This window comes from Diaporthe batatas, assembly GCF_019321695.1.
Source record: "Diaporthe batatas strain CRI 302-4 chromosome Unknown Contig00004, whole genome shotgun sequence".
NCBI lineage: Eukaryota > Fungi > Ascomycota > Sordariomycetes > Diaporthales > Diaporthaceae > Diaporthe > Diaporthe batatas.
The window spans coordinates 3,028,145-3,052,610 of record NW_025408551.1 but is presented as its reverse complement, the minus strand read 5'-3'; the positions used below and the strand labels follow the sequence as shown (position 1 = coordinate 3,052,610).

General features: G+C 53.2%; 3 protein-coding genes across 3 annotated transcripts; 1 reads left to right on the top strand and 2 right to left on the bottom strand.

Moving 5' to 3' along the window:
- Nucleotides 1-12,137: 12,137 nt before the first annotated feature.
- Nucleotides 12,138-16,776, bottom strand: KVR01_004821 (uncharacterized protein). The gene has a single exon (XM_044790214.1). The coding sequence runs from the start codon at nt 16,418-16,420 to the stop codon at nt 12,299-12,301; it is 4,122 nt and encodes a 1,373-aa protein (XP_044646985.1). The 5' UTR covers nt 16,421-16,776; the 3' UTR covers nt 12,138-12,298.
- Nucleotides 16,777-19,218: 2,442 nt separating this feature from the next.
- KVR01_004520 (uncharacterized protein) lies at nt 19,219-19,995 on the top strand (the record flags this gene model as incomplete). The annotated part of the gene is given in 2 exon segments (XM_044791595.1): nt 19,219-19,650; nt 19,663-19,995. The coding sequence occupies 2 exon segments, from the start codon at nt 19,219-19,221 to the stop codon at nt 19,993-19,995; spliced, it is 765 nt and encodes a 254-aa protein (XP_044646684.1).
- A 272-nt stretch (nt 19,996-20,267) lies between these two features.
- KVR01_004416 (uncharacterized protein) lies at nt 20,268-22,643 on the bottom strand. The gene is made up of 4 exons (XM_044783725.1): nt 22,263-22,643; nt 22,184-22,203; nt 22,021-22,128; nt 20,268-21,943 (listed from the first exon to the last, which is right to left on the bottom strand). The coding sequence occupies exons 1-4, from the start codon at nt 22,468-22,470 to the stop codon at nt 20,990-20,992; spliced, it is 1,290 nt and encodes a 429-aa protein (XP_044646580.1). The 5' UTR covers nt 22,471-22,643; the 3' UTR covers nt 20,268-20,989.
- Nucleotides 22,644-24,466: the final 1,823 nt, after the last annotated feature.

Genomic DNA, 24,466 nt, shown 5'->3' with positions numbered 1-24,466 from the left:
TTCTGAGGCTTTGAATGTTCAAGTAACTGACTGCTGTACTGGCTGGGCCGCCGTCACGGCAAGGGGGGGGATACTTTTTTAACCCAGATTGATCGGCGGCACGCCAGCAAAAATGCCAGACGTGCACGTGGCCCTGCCTGTTGATGAACGAGGCTGAGAAGCCACCCTGGGTACTCCGCGGTTGTGTCTCTCGGTTCGGCTGACGGCGTATCGGGCTTTCATTCCAAGGAAAGGAAGTGCACATATCTAATAAGCCACACACCTTCCGCCCGTTCCTTGATATTGCAAAAAGGGTTTCTCCTCTCTCGCGCCGAGGGAGAGTCTCACTGCCGTTCGCATCTGACTTCCGAGCCTGGGGTCTCACGCCGTCAGCCCGCGTCCCTCTTCCTCTGGGCCTGCGGCCTGGCGCGGCGTGGCCCAGACTGATGGTGAGATTTTGCTGACGGACGGCGGGCGCGACGGCCTTGCGTCCACAGCATGCGTCGCACCACAGCTCTGTCTGGGCAGGTGACTCGGGCACGTGTAGTAAGTAATAATACTCCGTAAGTCGAGAGGGCGATTCGATTCCGATCGACAGTGGTCCGCCCACCGCCATGGTCCCAGAAGAGAGGATTGACAGACAGGCAGACAGGCAGACAGACATCCCGCGTGCGTGGGATGTCGCGGGCTGGACTGTCCAATGGGAGTGTTTCCTCCCACTCGGGAACGCTGCCGCAGCCCTCGGTTTCCCACACACACACCCACGTACATCCACCCCAGGCAACGCCCCTGCATCCATCATTCAGATCGTCGCTGACAGCTCCGTCTTTGCTGGGGCTGGGGGGCCAGAAGAAAACCTTGCTGCTGGGACTTGGATCGGATCGAGAATATTCGTTCCCTTTGGTCACCGACGACGACGACGACGACGACCAACGTGCCCCATGTCTCGGGCCAGCCACAGCCAGCCTTGCCAGCCAGCCTCATATGCACGGCCGACCGACCTCGTGCCGTCATCCATCCATCTGTTGACAAGACTCAACAGCCGCTGGAAAACACGCCCACGAGGGCCAAGTCATTTAATCCCGCCTGCATAAACCCATGGCCGCAGCTCCTGCTTGACTCGGCGTCGGTTGGAATTTTTTTTTTTTTCCTTCTCCTGTGTGTGCCTACGCTACAAGGTCTACCTTACCAGCCGGCCGTCTCAAAGTGGCTAGCCACAAGCACCCGCGGCGCAAAGTCGCGTTCTTGCTAGGCCCCGTCGGCAGGGCTACTTCCCGTCCCCTTGGCCCCTTGCGTTGCGCCTACCGGCCTACCGGCCTAGAGCCTGCGCCCGGCCGGCCCGCCCGCTGGGGCATATGCGATCTCACTCGCTTCCCTTGCTAACACATCGGCGATGCGAGATCGAGAGTAGCGGTGAGTGTTGTGTTGGATGTCAGGACGAAAGTCTAATTCTTCTGATGTTCGTTCATTGAGGCTGACCTGAGTAAAAAGTTCCTATTCGTCGTCGTGCTGGATGAGATCCTCCTTGTTCGGTGTTTTGTTCGTCGATCCTCGAAAGAGATATCCACGACAACAATCAGCCTTGGCACCTGGCCCACCTGTTGTTTTGTTATGGGTTCAGCTCCGGTTTCCAAAACAGGTCTCAGTGAGACGGGCAATCAACGTGTGGTCGCATCCGCCCCGGCGGACCGTGGCTCTCGGGAGAGGCTTGCCCTCGGATGGATGACCCCAAGCCGCCCTGCTTCATAGCCCGCCGTCCAAGCGGGCACTACGCACGGGGGGAAAGCAGTAGCTTGATGTAAGTCACGGCCACCGATGCTCGGGGGACGGACACCGAAGGCCAATGTGGTGGGCGGTTTAGGGTTTCGCAAGCGCCGGCCGTGTTGTTAAAACATCTTTACCTGCTTTGGTCGCCGGATGGACTCGGGGGAAGCCAGTCTCGTAGGTCGACGTCGCGACTGGTATGCGGACATGCATGGTTCGTTACATGCACCTCTCCGCAGCGATGGGACATGTCACGAGAGTATCCGAGCTCTCGGAACCTGGGGCCCCCAAGCAGCTGGAAGCTAAGCTACACTATTTCCTGTGGGTGTCGGCGGGGAGGTATCAAGCAACAGTTTGCGAGCAACCTCGAGGCCCGGGTCAAATACTGTGCGCAGCCGCTTGCTTGAGGGGGAGGCGACCGACCAGCTCGGTGGTCAAGTGACCGCACTACGATGCCGTGCGCCCTCCCCTCTCGATGTCAGGCTCTAGCTCTGTCAGACGTGCCACTCGCTCGCTCGCTCGCTCACTCGGCCGAGGGGCGCGCACACACACACACACACACACACACACACACATACGCACAAGAAAGATCCAGGCCCCGGGATCGTCGAACGCCTCGTCGGCTTCGGTTGGCTGGCCGATGGGGCTGCGGGCGCGGTGGATCTTCCCGTTTCGTTGCGGAGGCAGATGAGAAGTGAGACGCTGAGGGACGGGCCTAGCACAGGGGCGAAGGGGGGGAGGGGTGGGTTCGTTTGTTCGTTCGTTCGTTCTCTCAAAGGCCCGGTGTGTCGGTGCACACACACCACCAACATCCCCTCGGCTCGACCTCGTCCACCATCCCGAGTATTTGTATATCCTACGGGCTGGCTGCCATGTATGTTCCGCGAGCGCGGACGGTGACGTGGCTGTGGACATGCAGTACAGATGGAGGTAACCTCGAGACTGGACTGGACTGGACTGGACTGGACCGGACTGGGCGCGCTCGCCCTGTGGCTCTTCTCCCTCCCCCGGGTCAAGTGGCCGCCCGCTTGCTGTCTCACGCCGTGTGCGCTGGATAGCGGGTGGTGATGGGCAGCGCCATCACAAAATCCGCTAGGCGCTGTCGGGAGAGGGGTCGCTCGTGTGTGCGATGCTGCTCTGCCTACCTGCCTGCCTGCCAGAGATGCTGCAACCTCCACATATCACGCAGGCAGGCACAGGTGCAATAGTTGAGGGCGAAGACCAGCTCGGAGCAGCTGTGAAGGTGGTTCAACCGTCCAGCCTGCCCCAAAAGTGGAGTCGATGGTTTGGTGACACCGTTGGCGTCCCGATGCCACGCTTCAAGGCAAGCCACGATCCGCGATGCATGCATGCATGTATGGCAGCGTGAGGGGCTGGATCTCTGCGGGGACTTATTATCACAAGCTTGCGCGATAGCCCTTTGTTTACCGGGCTGGCTGGCCTCAGGGCAGGCAGGCAGGCAGGCATGCGGGCGAGACCCTTGGCTGATGGATGTGGGATTTCCCAGCAGCCTACATACTTGCGGCATCAGCCATCCCTCTCAGCTGGAGGGTGCGACGCGGTGCGGGCTGGACTGGACTGCTCCGTCACTGTGCATCCAGGGTGGTTGGCCGGCTGGCCTGGTGTTGGCTGACAGTTTCACACCAATGCCGACACAACTCCAGGGCAAAGTGGAGTGAGTGGCGTCTGGGGGGAGGCAATGCCCATCATGGCCTCGATTAGGCATACCGAGCCGGGCAGGCAGGCAGGCGGCTCAAGGCGATCAGATGTGAAAAAAAGGTCCCTGACAATCTAGAGGTTGGGTGGTTGCACAGCAGCCGGTCAAGGCGAGGTAGGATTGTCCCAACGATTGTCTGGACCTCGTTTATGCGGCGGGCTGATATTAGATAGGAGGCACCAATGTGCGCTCGTTCGTGATATTATTATATCGGCCGATTGAGTGTCGGGGTCCGTCATGATGCTACCAGCTCTGCCCTGCCTCCCTCTTGCATATATGTGCTGCGACAGGACACGGCGAACTGTGTGTTGTATGCGTCAACGGCCCTGGGAGATGTCGAATGGCAGACCGCCCTGGTAGACCTGCGCATGGCAGACACAATGCAAGCTTGCGGCATCATGACGGTACGAGAACCGATGTCACTTCGAGGCGGCATGGGGGATCTGCCCAACCACGAGAGAAAAAGCGAGATCCCTCCCAATGGATGCTTTCGAAGCCGAGGACCGGGAACGGAGGCGCTTGGGGATGGGACGGATGGTTGCGCCTCTCCTCCTCCCTGTCACTGTCCCTCCGCCCCGGTGTATCTGGTTGCGTAACACGAATGAGGGGACCGTCGCCTCCTGAACCCTCCGTGCAGGCAGGCAGGCAGGCAGGCAGGCAGGCAGGCAGGGCAGGCAGGGCAGGCAGGTGGCTACAGTAGCGGCCAGAGGTGATGCGGAGCTACAGCACCAAGGGAAATGGGATGGGCAATGGGCACCATCCACCACTGGGACAAGATTTCCCTGAGATGGGGGGTGTCATCAGAGGAATCTTTCCATGGTACATACGCCCTCCCATGCCAGTGGAAGGAAGGTAGAGGAGGGCTCAAGGACCCTTTCCAAACGTGCCCCCGTATGCAACCTACCGGAAGAAGAAAGCATGCCTACTACCCTTTCAGGAAAAGCTGCCCATGATTTTGAGCCTCCTCCTCCTCCACCACCACCACCTCTCTCGCACTGTCTTGTGGAAACAGACAGCCACACAGCCTGTTGTATCTTGATGCAGCGGAGACCGTGGTCGGTGTGAGTGAGTGAGCAACAAGCAAGTCCCATGGCCCCCGAGCGTCGCTGGAGCTCGAAGCTACCACAGTAGCCCAACCCACAGACGTCCCCTTCCCCGCGTTTTTGCATGGTGCGAAGCTAACCTATCGCCATCTCTGTTTCAAAGATGTGGAGGATCTCGTCGCTGGAGCTGGGACGGTCCTTGGAGTTGCTCAGCGTGGTCTGTGGTCTCTGCTCTCGTGGGCTCATGTCTGTCTATCTGCCTGTCTGTGTGTCTGTCTCGCTGGCACCTATCTACCTGCCTGCACCTGCGGGGCCTTTCTCCGGACGCAGCTGAACCTTGTTCGCCCGGAGTGAAGGGTCCACCGGCTGGCCTGGACGTTGGAAAGGGTCCGCCGCCACCCATCTTGGCCGCTTGGTTGGTGAGGTTTCTCCTCCCCCTGCCCCCCCATGCCCAAGCTCCCGGCGCCGGAAGTCTCCACGCTGGGCGGGCGGGTGAGGGGCAACACTGCTGCAGCTTGGGCGGGTTGTGGTCTTACTTCACCACCGCGATTATCTACTGGACAGGAGTGGATGGGGGGATGGCGGGATTGCGGCAAGGGGGATTCTATCTTGTCTGCCCGCTGCCGTCGCCACCGAGGTCTTTTGGGACGGGTGGACGGGGCGCTTCGTTTGCCCGGGCGAGTGGTGGCGATTCCCTCAACAGAAAACCAAAAAAACTTTTTCTTTTGAGTAAGTTATCGCCGCCACCGATATCAAGATTCGAGGAGAAATCTGACACACAAACCAACCTCACACACGAGATAAGACCTTATCAAACACAACCGACTGATCTCCACCGCCGGTGTCAGGCTAGGGCAGCCATCCTTCATGCAACAGAGATTTCTTGGGGAGTGCGTACGCAACATTGCATTGCAGTAAACCACTCACTCTCTTTTCCCAAGGGGTCTCTTGGCGCCTGTGCGCCCTCTGCGCCCGCCGTTGCGCTGGTGGGTATGGGCCTCGCGTGGTGGCTTGGCTGGTCTCGACTGGCCTTGTTCGGGGATTGTGGCCGTTGTTTGTCGGTCGGTGTCGGGGCGAGGATTCGGGCGAGGAAGGGTAGTTAGTCTAAAGGTGGCCGCGTAATAATTCTTGACGCCGACGCCGTGCCTCGCCGCTGCGGGCGGGACCCCTGGGACAGCGGGCAGCCCAGCGAGCGCGCCTACTTGCTAGTTTAGGGTGGTAGGTAAGGCAAGGTAACATGGGCAAATGGGCAAGCAGAGCAGGGCGGGCAGATACACCAGATACTGTGTAGCTGGGCAGGTCAAGGATGCATGCAAGCAAGCAACAGGCTGGGAGGACCCGGGTGTGTTCGTAGACAGCCACAGGGACGACGGCTACACCATCTACACTAATTGACTGTCAGCAGCAGCAGGCAGGGACTGGGGCGGCAAGACCTGCTTCTGCTGGTGCTGCTGCCGCTGCCGAGCACCGGATCTCCGGATCTGCCGGCTCTTGGGTCGGACCATGGGGCCTGGCGCCATGGGAAATCAGGTCATTGCTGACGGCACGATACCGGATTTTCTGAGAAAACCCAGTGTTTATCACATTGATTGCCATCAAGCTCTAGCCGACGACGGCACAGTATATGATAACAGTACACATTAATAATCAGTCTCGCCCCAGGACCCCGAATTCCCCGCCCGTCCGCCCTGTGAATTAGGGGTCCACAGAATCTGTCAATTGCCTAGGGAACCTGTGGGACCCTGTACCGGTTGGTCGTCTAATGGGAGAAAATCTGGGCCGACTGGCTTAAGAGCTGTGGGTCGTCATACGACGACTCGCTCTGACGAGGTGGTCTCAATAAAGTCGGACGATGGTGTTTGGCTCGGTCTATCAACACACACGCTTACTTACACACACCCTCATGAACGAGAATGGATGGCCTCCTCGTTTTCATTCTCTTGGCTCCTCCCCGCGCGAGATGATGAAAGATGATGAACCCGCATGCACCGTGACGAAGACGGATCCGAACACATCCATTACGGGCAAGGTCCGCCATGCTGCCATCCTCACTATCATATGTGCAATATCGACGACACCATCTCGTCCTATCTTGTTAGACGCCCAGACAGATGGGTTTTCCCCCCTCCCTCCCGCGCCCGCAAACGGGATACGACGGCAACCGGGCCCATAAGCCAAGGCCCCAACGGAGTCCTGATACCATCCATACGAGCGGGATTTTAGTGTACTACAAGCCCTACCCAACTACTGACTCGCGACCTTGCCGGCAAGCGTCTGGTTGAGAAACCCGTACGGCCAGAGATGGGGACGCGAAGAGAAAAAAAAAACACACACAGCACACACCCACCATTCATTCCATCCCCATCGTCCAGGGCCTGGAAGCACCAGCATGCCCCACCCACCCCAGGACCCCTGGGCTCCACACCGGAGTCAGTGGGTGGGTCGCAAGGGGGGTGTCATCGTTCGCTTGGCCGCCTGCCCTGCAGCCTGCACCCAGAAGCTCTACGCATACGGGATCCGGCCTGCGGCGCTGGCGATTGGGCGATAGGGCCTTCCTCCTTCACACCTCCTGGCCCAAGTCGCGCCTGTCTGTCTGCCTGTCTGTCTGTGCTGCTGCAGAGGAGGGAGGGATGGGTGGATGGCACTGTCCTGTACTGTATGTACACTACACCACAGCATGTACTACACAGCCATACAGTACGCTGCCTCAAGGTATGTACAGTACGTACTGGGGGACGGCGCGCGACTGGTGGTCATCGTGGCTTGCATGGCGGCGCGTCTGCACGCTGCACCTCCTGCCGTAGCGCCTGGGGCTACTGCCTGCGGGCCAAGAAGCAGACAGACAGCATGAGTGAGCGGCGGCGCGCCGTCGAGTTCGCTGATGAGGGAGAGGAAAATTCCCCGAGCAGTTGAAACTGCCCGGCATCGATGAATGGGTCTGGATTGGCCTGGGCGGTCGGTCGGGCGGTCGGTGGGGGGAACTTCAAATGTTACATGCGTTGTCTATTATTATTGTTGTTGTTGTTCTTGTGGATTGTTGCGTCCTGCAAGATCCTACCGACCGACCAACCACCCCGAGTCCTGCCTTGCGGGACTGGACAGCTCCGAAACACTGTCGATATGTCTGTCGCTCGAGTTCTCGTTTGGCAATCTGCACTCAGATGAATGCGTGCCCTTCCTCGCTCGCTGCCCGTCCCTTTGTGGATAGGGACGGGGCGCGTTTCGCCGATGTTACCACCGGTCTACTAGTGACTGTGTATTCGCCATGCTCTCTCTTGTCACTGGCCGGCGGCGGGCGGCAATGTCGACATTTCTCCTGGGGAGTTGCCCTCACACTGAGTAACGTCCGGGTTCGAATACCGTCTGGCGGGTCCAGAGGTCCCCCCCCCCAATCTTTCTCATCAATGACAAAACCCGGAGAATGCCACCGTCACTCGCCCATCGAGACGCCGCTCTGGTAGGCTACACTAAGATCTGCAAATGGTTCACCTCTCCGCGGGGCAGCGTTCCAAGGATTAAGTGGCTTCCCACCACCGGCACCGGGGGCACTATAAACCAAGGATGGCGATGGTGGTGGTGGTGGTGTTTGGAGACATCGTTCGGCTTTTCAAAAACCCAACCCGGGGCATCTCTAGCTAAAGACTCGGGGCATAGGTGTCCAATCCAGCACTGTATACAGACAGCCGCACTCATGGATGATGCATGGTCAAGGTAGGTAGCTGGCTTGGCCGCGGACAGTATCCCGGGATGGCCCAGCCCCGCCCCGGGATCACCTCTCACACCCAGCTGCCGGCATGGCAGCATGGGGAGGAGGAAGAGGAGGGAGGAGCCCTGAGCACCCCGGCTGCCACCAACAACACCGGCATAACGAGCTCTGCGTACAGTGCGTGCCTCACCATCCATCTACGAGTCGGACGTGATATCGCGAAACAGATAGTCCGTCGCCGGCCCGGCCGGGTCGTCATCAAAGAAGGAGGCTCTTTTGTCACTATCTGCCTATCTATTCTGATAATCCCCGGCCGCCTGCTAGCTGGCTGGCGTGATGTGGACCCCTCGAAGCCAAGCGGCGTTCCAGGCGCCCCCTCCCTCCCCCTTCCCCCCTCGGATAGCGTGATAGCGTGCCACTCGAGGAGGATTTAGGGACCTATGAGGCTGTTCATACGCCATCCGCCGCCGCCCTGGTAGTGGTGGTGGTGGTGGTGAGCAACGGGGAAGGGGGAACTAGCTCACGCCATATGGCATGTTCATCAGGTTTGAACCGTTGCTTTCCAGTTGTGTGGTACCGCTGCAAGCTGTCGGGGCGAATTCGCTTTCCAGCGTCACTGTGCATGCATCCTGTATTTATTTGGGTTTGATGGATAACTGCCCGCTGGTCGTGCGCGCTGTGGATTTGTGCGGCGTCTATGCCGCCGCTGCTGCTGCTGCTGCTCCTGCTGCTGCTACGGTTAGGCTTTACAGATACGTGCGGCGGGTTTTGATACTTCTTCCATCGATCTCTGTGCCTGCTGCACGTCGTGCGGACAACGGATGACACCCCCAGCGCGGACTCGGCTGGCGATCAGGGTCCAGCAGGGACTAAGGATCAGGGAAGAAGGACGGACAACCTTGTCGTGCCAGCCCACCCTCCCACCCATCCACCCATCCATCCATCCACTGCCAGTGGGCACAGCACGCAAGCAAGAGCCCTGGGCGCTTCCTAGCACCAAAGCCTAGCGCGCACAGCAAGTACACGTACACGCATGGCAAAGTTAATGCGTTTCGTCCAATCTCCAGCGGGCGCAGCAACCTTGTATTAGTGTAGTCTACATGTGTATGGGGTTGCGGCTGTGGGGGTGGAGGCTCTTTTTTTCCCCTTTCACCCTTGCTCGCCGTTTTGTATTTCAGCGAGCTTGCTTACGTGTGCACCGTGGCGTGTCCGCATAGCTTTTGTTGAGTGAAACGCTGAGCCTTTTTTTGTTGTTGTTGTCGCTCGCAGCTGTCGGTCAGGCCAAGTTCTTACCTGCCTGCCTGCTTGCTTGCTGATGCAGTGGCATCAGCATCGTGCGTCCTGCACCCCAGACGCCCCCGATGGCACCGCCGAGGTGGCAGTCTCCCACAGACCCGTCGGATCGAGGGAGATGGGAGCTGGCTGGTTGGGTAGTCAATAAATCGTTGTTCGATGTTGACGTTGTAGCGAGTGATGTCGCGTCATCAACATACGGTCAATAACACCCACACGCGCACACCCCCCCCCCCTCGCGCGGGAAATGGCCTTCATGTTCATGCACACTGTCATCTACAGCATGCAGAGGCAAACGCCGGGGGTGGATATTCATTCTATAAGGATGTCTGTCGTACATGTGAAACCCAATCCGCCCGAGTTGAGCGCCAGAAAATTAATAGAGTTTGTCAGTTGGGTAGCATTTGGAAGGGAGCAGCCGTTGCTTTTCCGTGTTACAAACCTGGAAGCTAAGGCTCCGGCGATAGGAGCCCCATCATTGATATTGGATAGACAATTAATTTTTGTAACGCGTTGATGTCAGTCATCTCAATGTCTCGTGTCTTGCACAGAGGGAATAATTTGATCCCTGGTAAGTGGTCTTGATGACGTTGAGGATTTGTTTTGGGTGCTTGATATTATCACCGAGATCAATGTCTATCATGTTGCGGAATTATGAGTGACCGTGGTACAAGGCCGTCATACCACGAGATATTTCCAACACGTAACGTCACAAGCTCTTCAATCCCGAACAAGCACCCAGGGCTCACACAGACGCCGAGAAAGGCCTGAAGCCCGGCATTGTGGCCGATCGTTCCCACTTCCCGGTGATCAGACGAGGACTGCATATTGCTTTTGCCATAAACAATGCAACACTGCTGATGACATAACGGTTCTGGGAGTCCCGATAATCACAAGCAAAGTCTTGCCGCTGTCTCGAAAGGTAGAGTACACAGTGGCCTAGTCGCCCAGCATGCCAGCAAGAGAGAAAGATAGCGCTTGTCGATGGGACTCTTCGTATGAGGCTGGAAACTTACATGTCCCTCAGAAGTATCGTGTACAACAGGCTAGAGACTAGTGTCCTAGGAACACAGTATGTACACCCCACCACCATCTTGGAGGAGGGGCGATGCAGAGCCCCCGACTGTTGATCAGAGGCGACGACAGGCTACGCATGCCCAATCCGCAGCCGTTGCCCTTTCCTACCCACTCCAGCTCCGTGGGCTACTAAACTCTGACCGTCACAGCACAGCAAGCAAAGTGTTGTGCCCCGAGGAGGAGTGTGGGGACCTGGCGTCCCCTTGGTCATCGTAAGGGGCTCAGTGCCAGTGAGAGCTTCCTGACGCCTCTACCCCGGGTTTTTCGTTCGCCTGTACCGGGGTTCCCACTACGACCTGATATCAAATGGGGTAAGGAGTTGGTGCCAACCTTAGTGTGGACCCTGAATACGGGGGAGGGATCGGAGGATCGACAAGATCGTCCATCCCCTAGGCCGGGGGGCTGGAACAGCGTCGGGCTTCTAAGAGGAGGAGGCGCTCTTGATCCCTCTTCGCCTCCGATGTCGCGTGATATGATATCAACAAATCTGACATTTCAATTCGTCCCCCAGGGGCAGAGGGGGGATGCCGCAGCCCAAGGCTCGGCCCTACGTAGCCGCTGGGTAGCTGTCAGGCCAGCTCGACGTCATGGGGGATTGGGAATCCTTCTGCATGTGAATATTACGATGGGTTTGGACCTCACGCAGAGGCTTGGTCCTGTGGGTTCGAGGTTACAGCTACGAGAGTAAGATGGGAGAAATGATCACGAGGTAGAAGAGACAGAGGTCTAAATGATTGATGCAGATGATTTGTTTCCAAGTAGCAGCACCAATTTCTAGGGACACTGTACCAAGACGCAAAGCACAAATCCATCCAGTCTCACCTATCGCTGGAAGGGCGAGTTTCAGTTACCTCTGTTTACGAGTAGTTACCTAGGTAGCCTAGTTTTGTGATTTCTGTTGAGGGAGCGTGCTGATGCACTTTCTCTATCCCAACATTGTTGTGAACAAGATATAGAATCATCCTGAATCATACCTTTTGAACGTTGTCTATTTGTGCGGTTCCGAGGCCAAGGCAATCCAAGTTATGCTGTTGAACTGATGTGCGTGATTGAACGCAACTAGCACTTAAATACCTAGGTACATCTATATGTGGTATGCTTCATTTTGTGGATTTCAACATGGGCTTATCTCGGGCCAGTAGCGATCCAGGCAGTATAGTCAGAAGAGGCTTCTCAAAGTTTATCAATTGAATGTTGTTGGACGGGATATTGATCGTCAGCGACAGTGTCTACCTCTACTACCTGTGTTGGGCCATTTGAACGACTTTTGTGTCATTTCTGCAGTTTACCTCCCGGGAACAGTCGCTACTAGCAATATATGTTTCAGTGTGTTTATGATGAAGATTAAAAAGTCTCGTTAAACTTTGGGATTCCTATAGCACGCTTTTTATTCTTCATAGCCAAAAATAGTGATACGAAGCGGGCAGGGCCTTCCTGCAAGTCACCAAGCCGATTACAATGTTCGAATCTCTGAAAGGCAACAGTGCGCAGGCCGGAATAGATTTAGGGTTTGTGTTGGACTTTGTGGACCGGTCTTATTTACTAGACAAGTATCATCTCGATTCAGACTATTTATTGTAAAAGAAAACTCTCAGGGCTATCTTTTAGTTGACACCTTTAGACCCTTGCCCAGCGCCCTCCTACCCCGTGCCCATCTCTTGACTCCCTGAGCCGCTCAGAGCACCGTTATCAGTCACAATCAAGGTTACATCACTTCCTCTATGGTGACTTCGACTTTTCGCTCTCCTCCATTACCTCAAACTCTTCTCGAGTCAAGACCCAGATGCCGAATCGCTCCTGTTCTCCGCCATCCGAGCCGTTGACCCTTCGCGATCCGAGCCAAAAGATGTACTTATCGAACAAATCGTCGGGCGGTGGACCGCCATCGCCACCTTTGGCAATGAACTCCAGAAGGTTGCCTGACGCGGCTAGGGACAGAACATTTGCAATCGACGTGGGGCTCCCAGGCAAGACATCTGGGCTGGGTGACAACGCCCAAGAGATCAGCGTCAGGGCCAACACCACAGCAAGCAGGCCCTCGATGATGTAGGTTGACGTTGGATCTTGGATCACGCGACGATTGACGTTGGGGACCGTGATAACTGCGGGGTAACTAAGAGCATCGTTGGTCTGGTTGAGAGGCGTGGCAGCATAATTCGGCAGAGTGGCATCCGACCTTTCAGGTTTGGATCGATCATGGATGTGGATATGTTGTGTTTGTAAGATGCCGTACTGGAATTTGATTGCGTTTTCGACGTCCTGAATCCTTTTGGGGTCCCCAATGTCCTCAGGCGTCAGCGCGTAAGGCGAGGTAGTCAGCAAAGAGGCAAATGCGTCGAAAATCTGTGGCTGATAATCTTTGAATATGCTTCGGATATCAGCGTAATCAAACATCGAGAGAAGGCCAATATTAGTATCTATGTGTTCTCCGAAAGAGGTCTGCCGCAAAGAAGTCTCATCGACTTCCAGCGAATCTATTGCCAGTTCTGGTTCTCGAAATGTCATGTTGACATCCACGAGTTCCGCTGTAGGATTGCAGGCCACTGCTGAGGCGAATACTTCTGTTTGCTCTTGGTCTCCGGAGATATTGAAGTGACCCCAAACGAATACGAATGGCTTGCAGGAATGCCCATTTGTCGCAATCTTGTTCCCCGACAACAACCCGTACCCTCGGGTGTCCGAACGCCCCCCTCCTTTAAGTCCTGCCATGAACGAGGAATGTGATGGAGTGGTGCCTCCGATTGTAGTATCGAATATGACACTCAACGGGTTGTAGTTGGGCTTGTCGAATGCGCAAGTTTCACCGGTGAGTTTGACGACCAACGGATTGGAGACATTGGAAGTCTCAGCGGCCAAGCCGATTCCCCAAGATGGCGGATACATTTTAAAAAACTTATCTTTTGGATGGCCCAACCATAGTGCAGAGTTAATCTCGGAGGAGCCGTACGGTCTGCACGAGAGAGAGGAGCGAATCGCTGGTACTCGAGCCTTGATAGGGGTGTCGGTCAAATTGAAACCATTCGAGGAGTCAGGAGCGTTTAACCTGAACTCAGGAAACGCTAAATTTTCCCACGTGAAGGCTGGGTAGGTCATATTTTCCTGGAGAATTTGGAAGGCAAGGGTAGTCGGCAATTTTCCCGCTACCACGCCCGCCAACATCTGCGCCTCGCCACCTATTGGCCAGCTCGTTGAGAACGAGCCCGTTGTGAGAACTGATGCCGTCAAATGTTTCGGAAAGTATTTGGCCTGAAACAAAGCCGGGGAAAAGATGGTGAACCAGGGCGCCAGCATGGCCGCAGTTGCAGCAGTTGCCGCAGCCACAGAACCGAGTCGCGCCGCACGGAAAGTTGAGACTGGCAGGAGTTCACCAAGGAGGTTCGATCCCATCGATCCATTGAACCTCGCACTTCGCGCCATGTTCCAGTACGGGGAAAGACATACAGCGGCCGTGGCCATCCATTTCAGAGTCAATGAGACTCCCGAGAAGACCACTGCCGGCAGTGAGGTCCACAAGAATTGCAAATGCGAGTTCCATGCTGCTTCTCCGAGGCCTAGATTTGCTTCGGATTCCTTCAAGGTTACTCTTAACATAACCATGATGGCCAGGGTTGCAAGGGATGCAAAGAATCGCGTGTAAGGTCGTAGAATAAAGGGAACTTTGGCTCGTTTTCGCCCGTGAACATCATCTTGGAGTTTGTGGTAGTTGTAAGATTGATCCTCGGATATCGCCTGGAAACTGGATGCGGTTCTTGTTCTATGGCGCAGAGTTGGCTCAGCAAGATACGGCAATTTTCTCAATACTTGTGGCGAACTATCCGGGCTGAGGGACCCATAAACTGGCATTTCTAGCCCGGAATATGCGCCACTGATGTGGGAGAAGTCTTTCACCATCCCGTACGGGATACTGGGATTGAACGACAGCGATATCTTTCTTTGAGGTAGCGTCCCGATGGCTAGGCTCGCAAGTCCGGCAATAACGAGGAGGCCGGCAATGATGTGACAAATCCACGGAGAAACGAGCAGGCGGTTCTCCAATAGCAAGGCTGTGCCTTGCCTTGTTTCGTTGCAGGATCTCATGAGGAGCGCCGGAGCAAGTTGCGCTGCATGCTTCTGATAGTATGAAACAAGCGTTGCCTCAAGAGTGGCGCTGTCGAACATGGAGTCGGCGTGCTGCTTTGTGGCGCCCCCAATGCCAAAGACAAAATACGTCCAGGCGTCTGATATCACCTCTGGGCCAACCATATCAACTTTATGTATGATCGTAGGCAGACTGCCCCACACGTGGGACTTCATAGACGTAATGATGGTGTCCATAATGGTCCAGGGGTGGAGGCTTTCCAAGGGCCGGGAAGATGAGTTCTCGTTCACCTGAACGATGGGATCCGAAGTACCAATTCTCCGAATATCAAGATCATGCATCAAGTGAACTGGAGTGCATATTAATGCATTAGACCTTAACAGCCGGATTTCCTCAGGTATGTGGGAAGAATAGCAGTGCTCGGCCTGGCTGAAGTCGCCAAAGATGGCATCAACAACTCCGAATATCGAGAAGAGACGCTGCGTTTCGAGTGATCCGGCTCCTTGGCAAGTGTCGTTGAACAAAGTACTGAAACGGACCGGTCCTGTCCTGCCGCCTCCATACCAAGTCCTTGCTTCATTTGTGTAGACCCCCACGCAATCCCCACTCGACAAGCTGATATTCATTGTGATCCAAGGCATTCCGCACGGGTACACGGCATCGACCACACCTTCAGGGAGATAATCCTGATTCAGGTGGTATCGCATTTCTGCGACCGCAGGTTCGCATGCAAGATTGGCAGAAAACCCAGTGACTGTGGTGTGTATCTCTGTACCGACTGCTGCGTCGGTCTCGAAAGTCTCCCACGCGTAGAGGTCCGAAGTTCCATCTGGGAATGGGCGGTATCCACCTTTGATCTCCATCAAAGTATCGTCTAACATCCCTAATATTTCGTTTGGAGGAACTTTGACCGTCTCGTTCCCATCTATGAACTTCCTTGTTATTCTCGTTGGGTACGACGTGTCTGTGACTTTGATTAAATCCAGATTGATTAAACCAGTCGAGAGCACGATGACTAGTCGAATCAATAGGCCGACCGAGAGGCTGATTGAGACTACCCAATCATGATTTTTGAGCGAGTTGAAGATTGCCGCTGGTGTAATCATGTTCAAGTAGTCGAGAAAGATGGAATCTTTGGCCTTCGTGGGTGCTAGGATGAGTCTGTACCAAGGTGCAACTAGTTGGGCCTGAAAAGCAACCATGCCCCATCCTGCCGAGACGAGGGCGAGTAGAGCTGTTGGCCCATAAGTCCATAAATAGCGCATTTCTTCCTTGCTTGTTGCCAGTCCGTCGTTTTTGCGGGATATGACCAAGAGAGCCTCGACAAGGGCAGCCATAATAAAGAAAACACACATTGCAGCTGCCTGGACTCTTGTTTGGAGATATAAGGGCCGCCATCTTGTCTCGACAGAGGATGCTGACGACTGCGGCCGCGAAGTGGTGCTTGATAGAAGCGTCGCTTGCGGGTCGTCTGACTCCTCCGTAAGAATCTCGCTGGAATCCCGATGCTCAACGAGGGACGGTGTCGAATACATGGCCTTGATGTGGCTGGAATCGGCAGGGCTCGACGAGAAGTCTTGAACAATCACACCCCGGCTGTCAACGATATCGAGCGGGTCCGCAGCCACTGTCTTGGCTTCGTAGCTGTCTTCGGTTTTCCCTGCTGGGATCTCATCCAACTCAAGAGGGGCATCATCGGATGAACCAACGGCGCGATGGGCAGCTGGGATCTTGGGCTCACTTAGAAACTGGAATGAGTCCATGTTTGCGTCTGACACAATGGTCGCCCTAGGGCTACTTGGTTGGTCACCGAACGAGAAGTCGACAAGGGTATCATGGGAAGATGTCGTGCTTGGGTATCTGGGTGCCTCGAGATGGTTGGAACTCCTTCTAGCCTTTGAAATTTCTCCTCTGTGGTTCTGCACTTGAATTTGACCATGAAACGAGTTTTGTGCGCCATGGAATAAGAGTCTAAGTTATGAAGATGCCAAATACCTACACAAGCCTGGAAGTAGGTACGCTCACAAGGACAAGGTCGGGTGCGGGCAGGCGCAAACTTTCGATGCATTGGATAGAAGTGAGGGGCTGGTTAGCTTTTCATTAGCCACCTATCACGGCTCTGCAATCCGGATACTGCTGCCTGCGTTTCAGGTAAGCCGTAGTCTAGTTTGGGCGAGGATGAAATAACTTGAAGGGGCGAGGCTGTCAGCTTTATTTCAGTGACATCATAATAACCTTCTCATTCGAGAGTTATCACCACACTCGGCACAACCTCCGCGGTATCCATGGGGGCCGTGACGAGAGACAACAGCAGCTGCTAGTCAAATGAGCGGGGGTAAATACTTCCAAACTAGGAACCAACTTGATGAATGCAGGCAGAATAACTTTCGTCCACCGAGCCAAGTTCTTATCTTCCCAAGACGTACAAATGCAGTCACTCATGCAGTGTGCCGCTCGCCAAGGTGCTAGGCTCTTATAGCTTAGAACTTGAAGCTGTAAAGAACCTTGGAAGTTGTTGTACTACCTGGGTAGCTGGAGGTGGCGGACCGCGTCTCCGAAGATTAGTACTTGTGTTCATTCTTAATTACCCCCTAAGAAGAAGCACTTAAAATCGATATTACTAATAGAGTATTATCGAAATTCTTTAAAAATATTTTAAGAGTATATTCTTTCTAGTATTTATATTAGTAATAATTAACTATTTATTTTAAAATCCTTTATTTTAATTTTATTTAAAAATATTTATTTATAAAATAAAATAAAATAAAATAATTATTTATTTATAATATACTTCTACTTCTTATTAAGTTTATAAACTATTTATACTTTATATTAAAGTTATAAATATATTTATAACTAAGATTACTAGTATCTTATCTAAGTTATAAACCTAATATATATATGCTGGATAAGGTCTTTCTTTCTGTCCTATTGTTGCTATCCTGGACTTCCTGAGCCCTACTTGAGTCGGGCCCTGGTGCCAACGCCTTTGGGCTAGGATGTTCATGACTTGACGGCCCCGGCCAGATGGATGTTGCTGGTTTGAAACCTTTTCTTCGAGATGGTAAAGTCGGTGGGACTACTAGGACTCTTAGTCACCACATGGTCGCCCTTGCAATCAGTGGTGTTGTGCCCAAACTCAAAGAGCCTCGAAATGCTTCTTCGAAGTGGACCTGAGTGGGCGAAGCTTGGTAACACTCGAAGTCAGGCGATGTGTTAGGGGCGTAAATCCAGGCGTCTATGCGAATATTGGCCTCAGTGTGTTCCGAGCCCTGACTTGCTAATCTTGCGTAGCAAAGAGTTGAATGTTTCTTGAAAATTACTATTAGGTGGTGATAGCTGCCTGTCGGGACTAGCGCGCATAGTTCATGGGCACAGTTTGCTCTTGGGGATAGACGTGACTCTGATTAATCCGATTGTGGGGGACTTGAATGCCGATGGACTCGTGATCAGTGGCCGATCTTAAATGCCGGTACACAAACCCCGGCGCTTCCACCCAATTGAATCGTAGCTGCCATGCTGAAGGTGTCGCAAAGACAGGCTTGTGAGTGGGAGACGCCTGCTCTGAGATATGACCGGCCCTGAACGTTCCACAACATAGACCGGAGTACGATGATGATTATCGTTGACGGAGGATAACTAGCTCGCGTCTCCTAGAAGTGGTTTTGCTTTTAGTCCCCATATATATAAAATGTATATAGTGCTAATAATAGTGGAATGAGAATACAGTACGTATGCACGTGGCTCAGCCTCACCGCACAGACAAGGCTCATGTGCTGGAAGGCATCGCCCCTGACGGCGCCGCTTACTAGAATCGTCGACACAAGTAGCCTAAGGGCTAATAGCCGGCAAAGTAGTCATGCGGCGAGACTAAAATAGTCTCAAAATGGCCCCTATAAGAAGAAGAATCCCACAACGTGAGACCCAGCAAGCTGGCTCTTCCCGTCTCCTAGAACCTTGTGGAAAAGGCATTGGGCAATTACCAACGAGGCCGAAACTATAAAGGACGGGTCACAGTCATCTCCTTACGAGGTCGAAAACTTTTCATTCTCTGTTCGTCTATTCCCCATGCAATCTTTTAATCCCACTTCTAGGCTTCCGAAGTTCTTCATTGGGCATCAAACCTCTTGCTTACTTTGTGCAACGTTCCACTCAGTCTTTGACCATGACTTCCAGATGGTCTGATAAAACGACCGTCGTCTCTGAAGCAAGAAATACTGCGTACGATCATGGAAGAACTTACAAGGAGGTCGAAATTACCCACGGGGTGGTGAATCCGTTGTACCGAACAGTCAAGAGGGACGGCAGGTTGAGGAAGAGAACAGCCATTGTTGTGATCGTTCGAGACGATAGCATTACTGCACTCGAGAAGACCTTCAAGAGGCCATGGTGGAAGTTTTGGAAAGGTATGGTCTGCTTCAAAGGGCATCCTGAATGCATCTAACAAGTCCGGGGCTCCGCCCCAACCACAGGTTCCGCGCGTATATCCGTCACCTGTAGCCGTCAGCTCCAAGACAGCCTAGATGATGCAGTGAACGATCCCCGTACCAATAGGATAATCATGGTCGCCAGTGACGAAGTCTCTGAGATCGACTTCAACGTTAACCCAAGGAGGATCTCGTCCCTCTTCATCCGCCGCTGCAATAACAAGCAAACGTCAGGCGACATGCTGCTGATCAATGGCTCTGCGACCTTCCACAACACCCACCTTGATGCCTGGAGCGCGAGACCTCACCGTGGCAAGCTTTATCTCGGAAAGAGGGTCTACATTAAGGTCCGGCCTAATCAGATCCCTTCATGGGCAGGCTCGACCGATGGGCTGTCTACTGCAGAGCGGGACAGGATACTATCCTACATAAGGTCGATGAATGAGACCAGGATGGAGGGGACGTGGTGGGAGCAGTGGAGGGGATACATTGCTGGAATTCTCGCCGTTGCTGTCGCTAGGACAAAGCTAAATGCTGGCCTATCTGCGACCGCCAAGGGCCTTTTTGTAAGTTTCAAGTTCCTCGGAGCAGGAGGCAAGGCTGCGTTCTGGAACGCCGGACTGAAGGCTTTTGGGTCCGCAGCTGGTCCTGCGATTCTTCTTGGGAGTGTCGTCGGCGCTGCTGTCTACTTTATTCCCTGGACCGACATCTTGTCGTGGCTGGCTGGTAAAGCCCGATCCTTCGAGACATGGATTTCAGAGGTCTGGGCCAAGCTGCACAACTGGTGCATTGGGAGACAGGAAACCTCTGGACTTGGACACGATGGGGTACCCCCCGGTGGATCTTCTGCGGCTCATGGTTCTGGATTTGTTGGTGCACGCGGCTTTCAGTCCTTCCCGATGATGGCCTGAGCTACTGAAAATTGTGGCAGAGGCAAGAAATTTCTATACACTGTGTCGAGGCTTCAATTATCTGCATTGGGTTTGGTCATCTCCCGTCATTACCTTCAGAATTCCGAGCATTGCGCGCTGGAAATACCTAAGCACTTTTGAGCCGCCGACCTGCCCATCTGCACACAGCGGCTGCGTTTCAAACGAGTTCCTACAACTTCATCATGAATGACTTTCGAAGATTTGTTGAACCAGGTAAATTCCAAGGTTTTAGCTTCGAAATAACACTGGGCATCTTTTACTGCTGACTGCAGCTCCTTGGCCCGATTGCCCATCATTCATAAACCTCTACCAGTCAGAACATCATTCAAATTCCCGCCAGAAGTCGCACCGCTGTTTAAGAACCAGCTTTTAAATGCGGGCCGCTGTGGTCGATGATGATGCTACTATGTTTCAACTGGAACTCGTCGACCCACCTTCGACCCTAGGGTCCGCCTTCTTGCCCTCCGCCCAGCTTTCCGGCCTCACCAGGCGCCAGCTCAAAGTCAGAGCACCAAAGTGCCTTGGCGATCTTCAACCTCATCCCCAACCATGTCACAGGATTCCTAGCGCAGATTCGATCACCGGCGGAAAGCGGCATAAAGGCTCGCCTATTTGCTCTGGGCATGTTCCAAAGTTCTGCTGGTAGCTTGCCTCTGTGCTGTTAGCAGTTGAATCCTGTTCGCTAGCATCCGGGCCGGTGATATTCGAACACGCAGCCCCTCAAGTCCCTTTCAGTCCCCGGTGTTCACGACGGTGAGGTCCAGACAGCTAAGTGTGTGCAACAGAAGTCGACAGTGTTTGAGCTCCAGGCGCCAGCCAGTAACTACATGACGGCCAATCCGCACCAAGGAGCGGGTACATCCGTTTGACTTTGTGGTTGTTTCATTAGAAAGTGACGTACCAAAGCTGCAGCAGCAGTCGAATCCCACCGTTCCACCCAGTATCACTCGGTATATGGACCTCGATGTGTACATTACACGTTTGGAACCATCTGTGGCTCTTGTGATTTTATGCAAGAATCCATAGACGATATGGAAGCAGTGTCCTCCCCGCTGTGGATGGCAAACGTGTCGAAAGTGTCTGCAGCTGGCAGACATTGATGGCCTCCATCTTCAGAGGACTCCTGGAGTGGTTCCTTGACCCTGTCCCTGTGAATGGGGCTCCCCGGTCTGCACTGAATGTCAGAGTGACTGTTAGTATTGTCGGTCACTCGAGCTTGAGTGGATGGCTGCGATAATGGCCGTTGAAATACACGCATACAGGCCTGCCATGATGTGGTGATTCGCGAAACGATGAGTTTGTTTTCAAAGATCTTGGGTAAAGCTGGCACACAGAATACAAGGAATACACCAGTGATCTCTGACAGGGCCCATAGAAGGCCTTGAGAGCATTGATTAGACATATTGGAAGGTATGTTGGTGCCTATGGGGTAGTCCATCGTTAAAACGGTGTATAGACGGCCACCTGCAGCCGCAACGACTCTGTCATGCACAAGCCTCAGTACCATATTATGACTCGGATTTAGATGGTGCAGGACATACAGTAACCCAACCGAGAAGATTATAGCAACGCCAACCTTGCGACGCGTGTTCATTTGAAGGGAGAATATGATCCTCTGCGGCAATGCAAGAATGAAAGCATCCATGGCAAGGTTGATCGTGGCGATAGCAATATGAATACCCTTGGTTTCAATGCACGTACCAGGTATCCAGAAATGCCACATTTTGTGCAGAGGTCGACAACTGCCAAACATGACAGCTATGCCGGCAATTTGAAATCCGACATTACTCAGCATGAGGATAACGCTGGTCCAGTAGAAGATGTTGCGTGTGCGGTGGGGAACGAATATCCGAATCCACTCCAGAAGAATTGCAGATTTCAGAAGAAGCAACAAGAGGGCGTAGGAGATTGCGCCCACGAGGGAAACCTGCAAGAAATTCCAATAAGTCAACAGAATTTCTAAAAGGTTGAAGAATCGGGGCAACCAGAATGCCATGCACATACGTAGCCGAGATCAATAAGAGCGGAACCAGGCAAATCCCACTGTTGCACCCCAAATCCAATGTGCCGCCCAAAGTAGAAAGACGCAGACACCAAGCCCGCATATGGTATCTACTTGGCGTCAGTGGATATAATATACAAATAGGTGGGGTTTCAAGTAACATACTATTGCAAGGATTCCAAGGCCTGGAAAGATGTGATACATAAGCATGAAATCCATTGAAGAGCTTAAAAGAACGACATACAATCCTCTATGTGAAATTGTTTGACAATGTGAATGCGCGAGTAGGCGCGAGCCAACGTAACGGTCGTTACAAGCACGATAGACAGAGCAATGAATGTGAAGACCTCATTATTCTTGTTGGGAGGATCGTCCAGATTGGATGTCTTTCCTTCAGGAACAGGACTAGAGGGACCTTTGAGGTATTCTTGGACTTCTTCGGGAATACTCATGGCTTCAACGTTATTATGGTGGACTCAAATGTGGTGTGACGTGACTCGAAGGGAAAACTGCGGAGGATTACATCGATCAGCCTGTGGACAAATCCAATACTTCTCAGTCGCAACAGTCGAAGATATGCGTTGAGACAGAACAGGAACGAAGTTGACGAAAGCGGGTATACAGGCTCTATTTGTATCGGTTGGTTGTACGAGTACATGTAAAGAAAATACATTGTGTGCGTCAGATTGCTGCAGCATTTGAAAAGGCCGACACATATGCATGTCAGAGAGTGGCAGTGTATTACCGCTCGCTGCATTTTGGGGGCGATATCAGCAAAAGACCAGTCTCAGAGATATTAGGCCTCGGGAAATATGAGGCTGAGTTGGGTCGGGAGCCAATCAGTCTGCAGTCATCCATGGATGAGTACCTAGGTATTCGGTGTAAAGACTAATGCTGTGTGTCATCGTGTCTCAGTGCATCAGCCACACAACTGTGTTATGCCAGCCACGGAAGATGTGTCAGACAGGAGCCTGCTCCGGGCTCCTTGGTGAGCTTTTGAGTCTCCTCTATTTTTTCTACTCTGCTCTTGAACTTGCCCTACGTCTCTATCTTTAATAATACCTGGTCTGATTTCGTTTCTGTTCCGTGTACGTCCAAAGCCACACACCAGGAGTTATAGACTCGCCATCAGATATGCTTCCAGTGACTAATAATGCGGCCGTGCTTCATATCCCCACTCATTTCACGCACTTGCCAGCGGTTCATGCCAAGAAACTTGTCGTGTATTATACCCGTCGCGTAATTTTCGAAGGGAATGAGGACCGGGGAGACGCCATTCGCACATTGAAATCTCCAAAATTGATGTCAATTGAGATCCCACGTTGCATGCCAGGTATTTGACCACCCATCGGCTCTAGTATGCCGTGTGAATGCCGAGGGTCGCTTGCAGCTACACTGAGACGCAAAACACAGGACCATGAGTAAAACAAAATTCGCCCCACCACCGGCTCAATGGTCTAGTCGTATGATTCTTGCTTTGGGTTACCAGCTTACTGCAAGAGGCCCGTAAGTTCGAACCATGCCTACAGCATCCAAGTACCCTCATTAACACCCTTTCTAGCGGGTTCAAATCCCGGTTGAGCCCTGTCAACCAGCCAACCTTTTTTGTCTGTTTATATTTCGTTTTTTCTCATTCTTCGCGGCGCTACTTCCTCATTTGTATAACGGCTGTCATTTACAAGTCTCATTTCTTATCAAATACCAGTTGAGCCTGCTTGATCTGTATTTGTTATTATCGCCTCTCAGTGTCGTAACGTTCGAAGCAAGTTAATTTTGCCTGTCGTCCTACAGGGTGGTCGATGATCGGGTTCCGACACAGCCTAGGTAGTTAGACTATTTGCACTCAAACTACCTACGCAATGAAGGATTAACTCAAGATCAAGCTCAGTAATCATGTTTACAGCTACTTAGTTACTGCAATTGCTGGCAGCATTCATCAGTCAGGGTGGAGGATGATGAACCAGCTGTGACATATACCCGACGGCCGGCGACGCCGGCGAGGGGAACGACGGGAACGACGGGAACGACGTCGGACAGGCCGAGGTCGGACTTCAGGAGTGTCAGTCGGCCATCAAATATATCATTGAGTAAATAAAAACTGAATGCATGCTGGCGTGTGTGAGAGTCATTCTCAGTAGACGCTGAAATATTGTATACCCTAGGTATCATGCGACATGGTACCTAGTCTATGCGCGGGAAATCATAAGTTGTTTTGCGTACACATTTCCTCAACAAGAGGTCATCGAGGTCTTCGGAATTAGGAGCCCTTTTTTCCCCGGTTGGACAGACATTCCCGCAACCTTCTCCACTATTTTGCTGGCGACGTTGTGGACTCCAGGTCAGATGTGGGAATGCGAACATAGAGGAAGGTTATACCCAGTTTTCGCTTATGCATTCTCCATTACTCGACATGCATACCACGATTGCCGAGCAACGACGTCGATACGG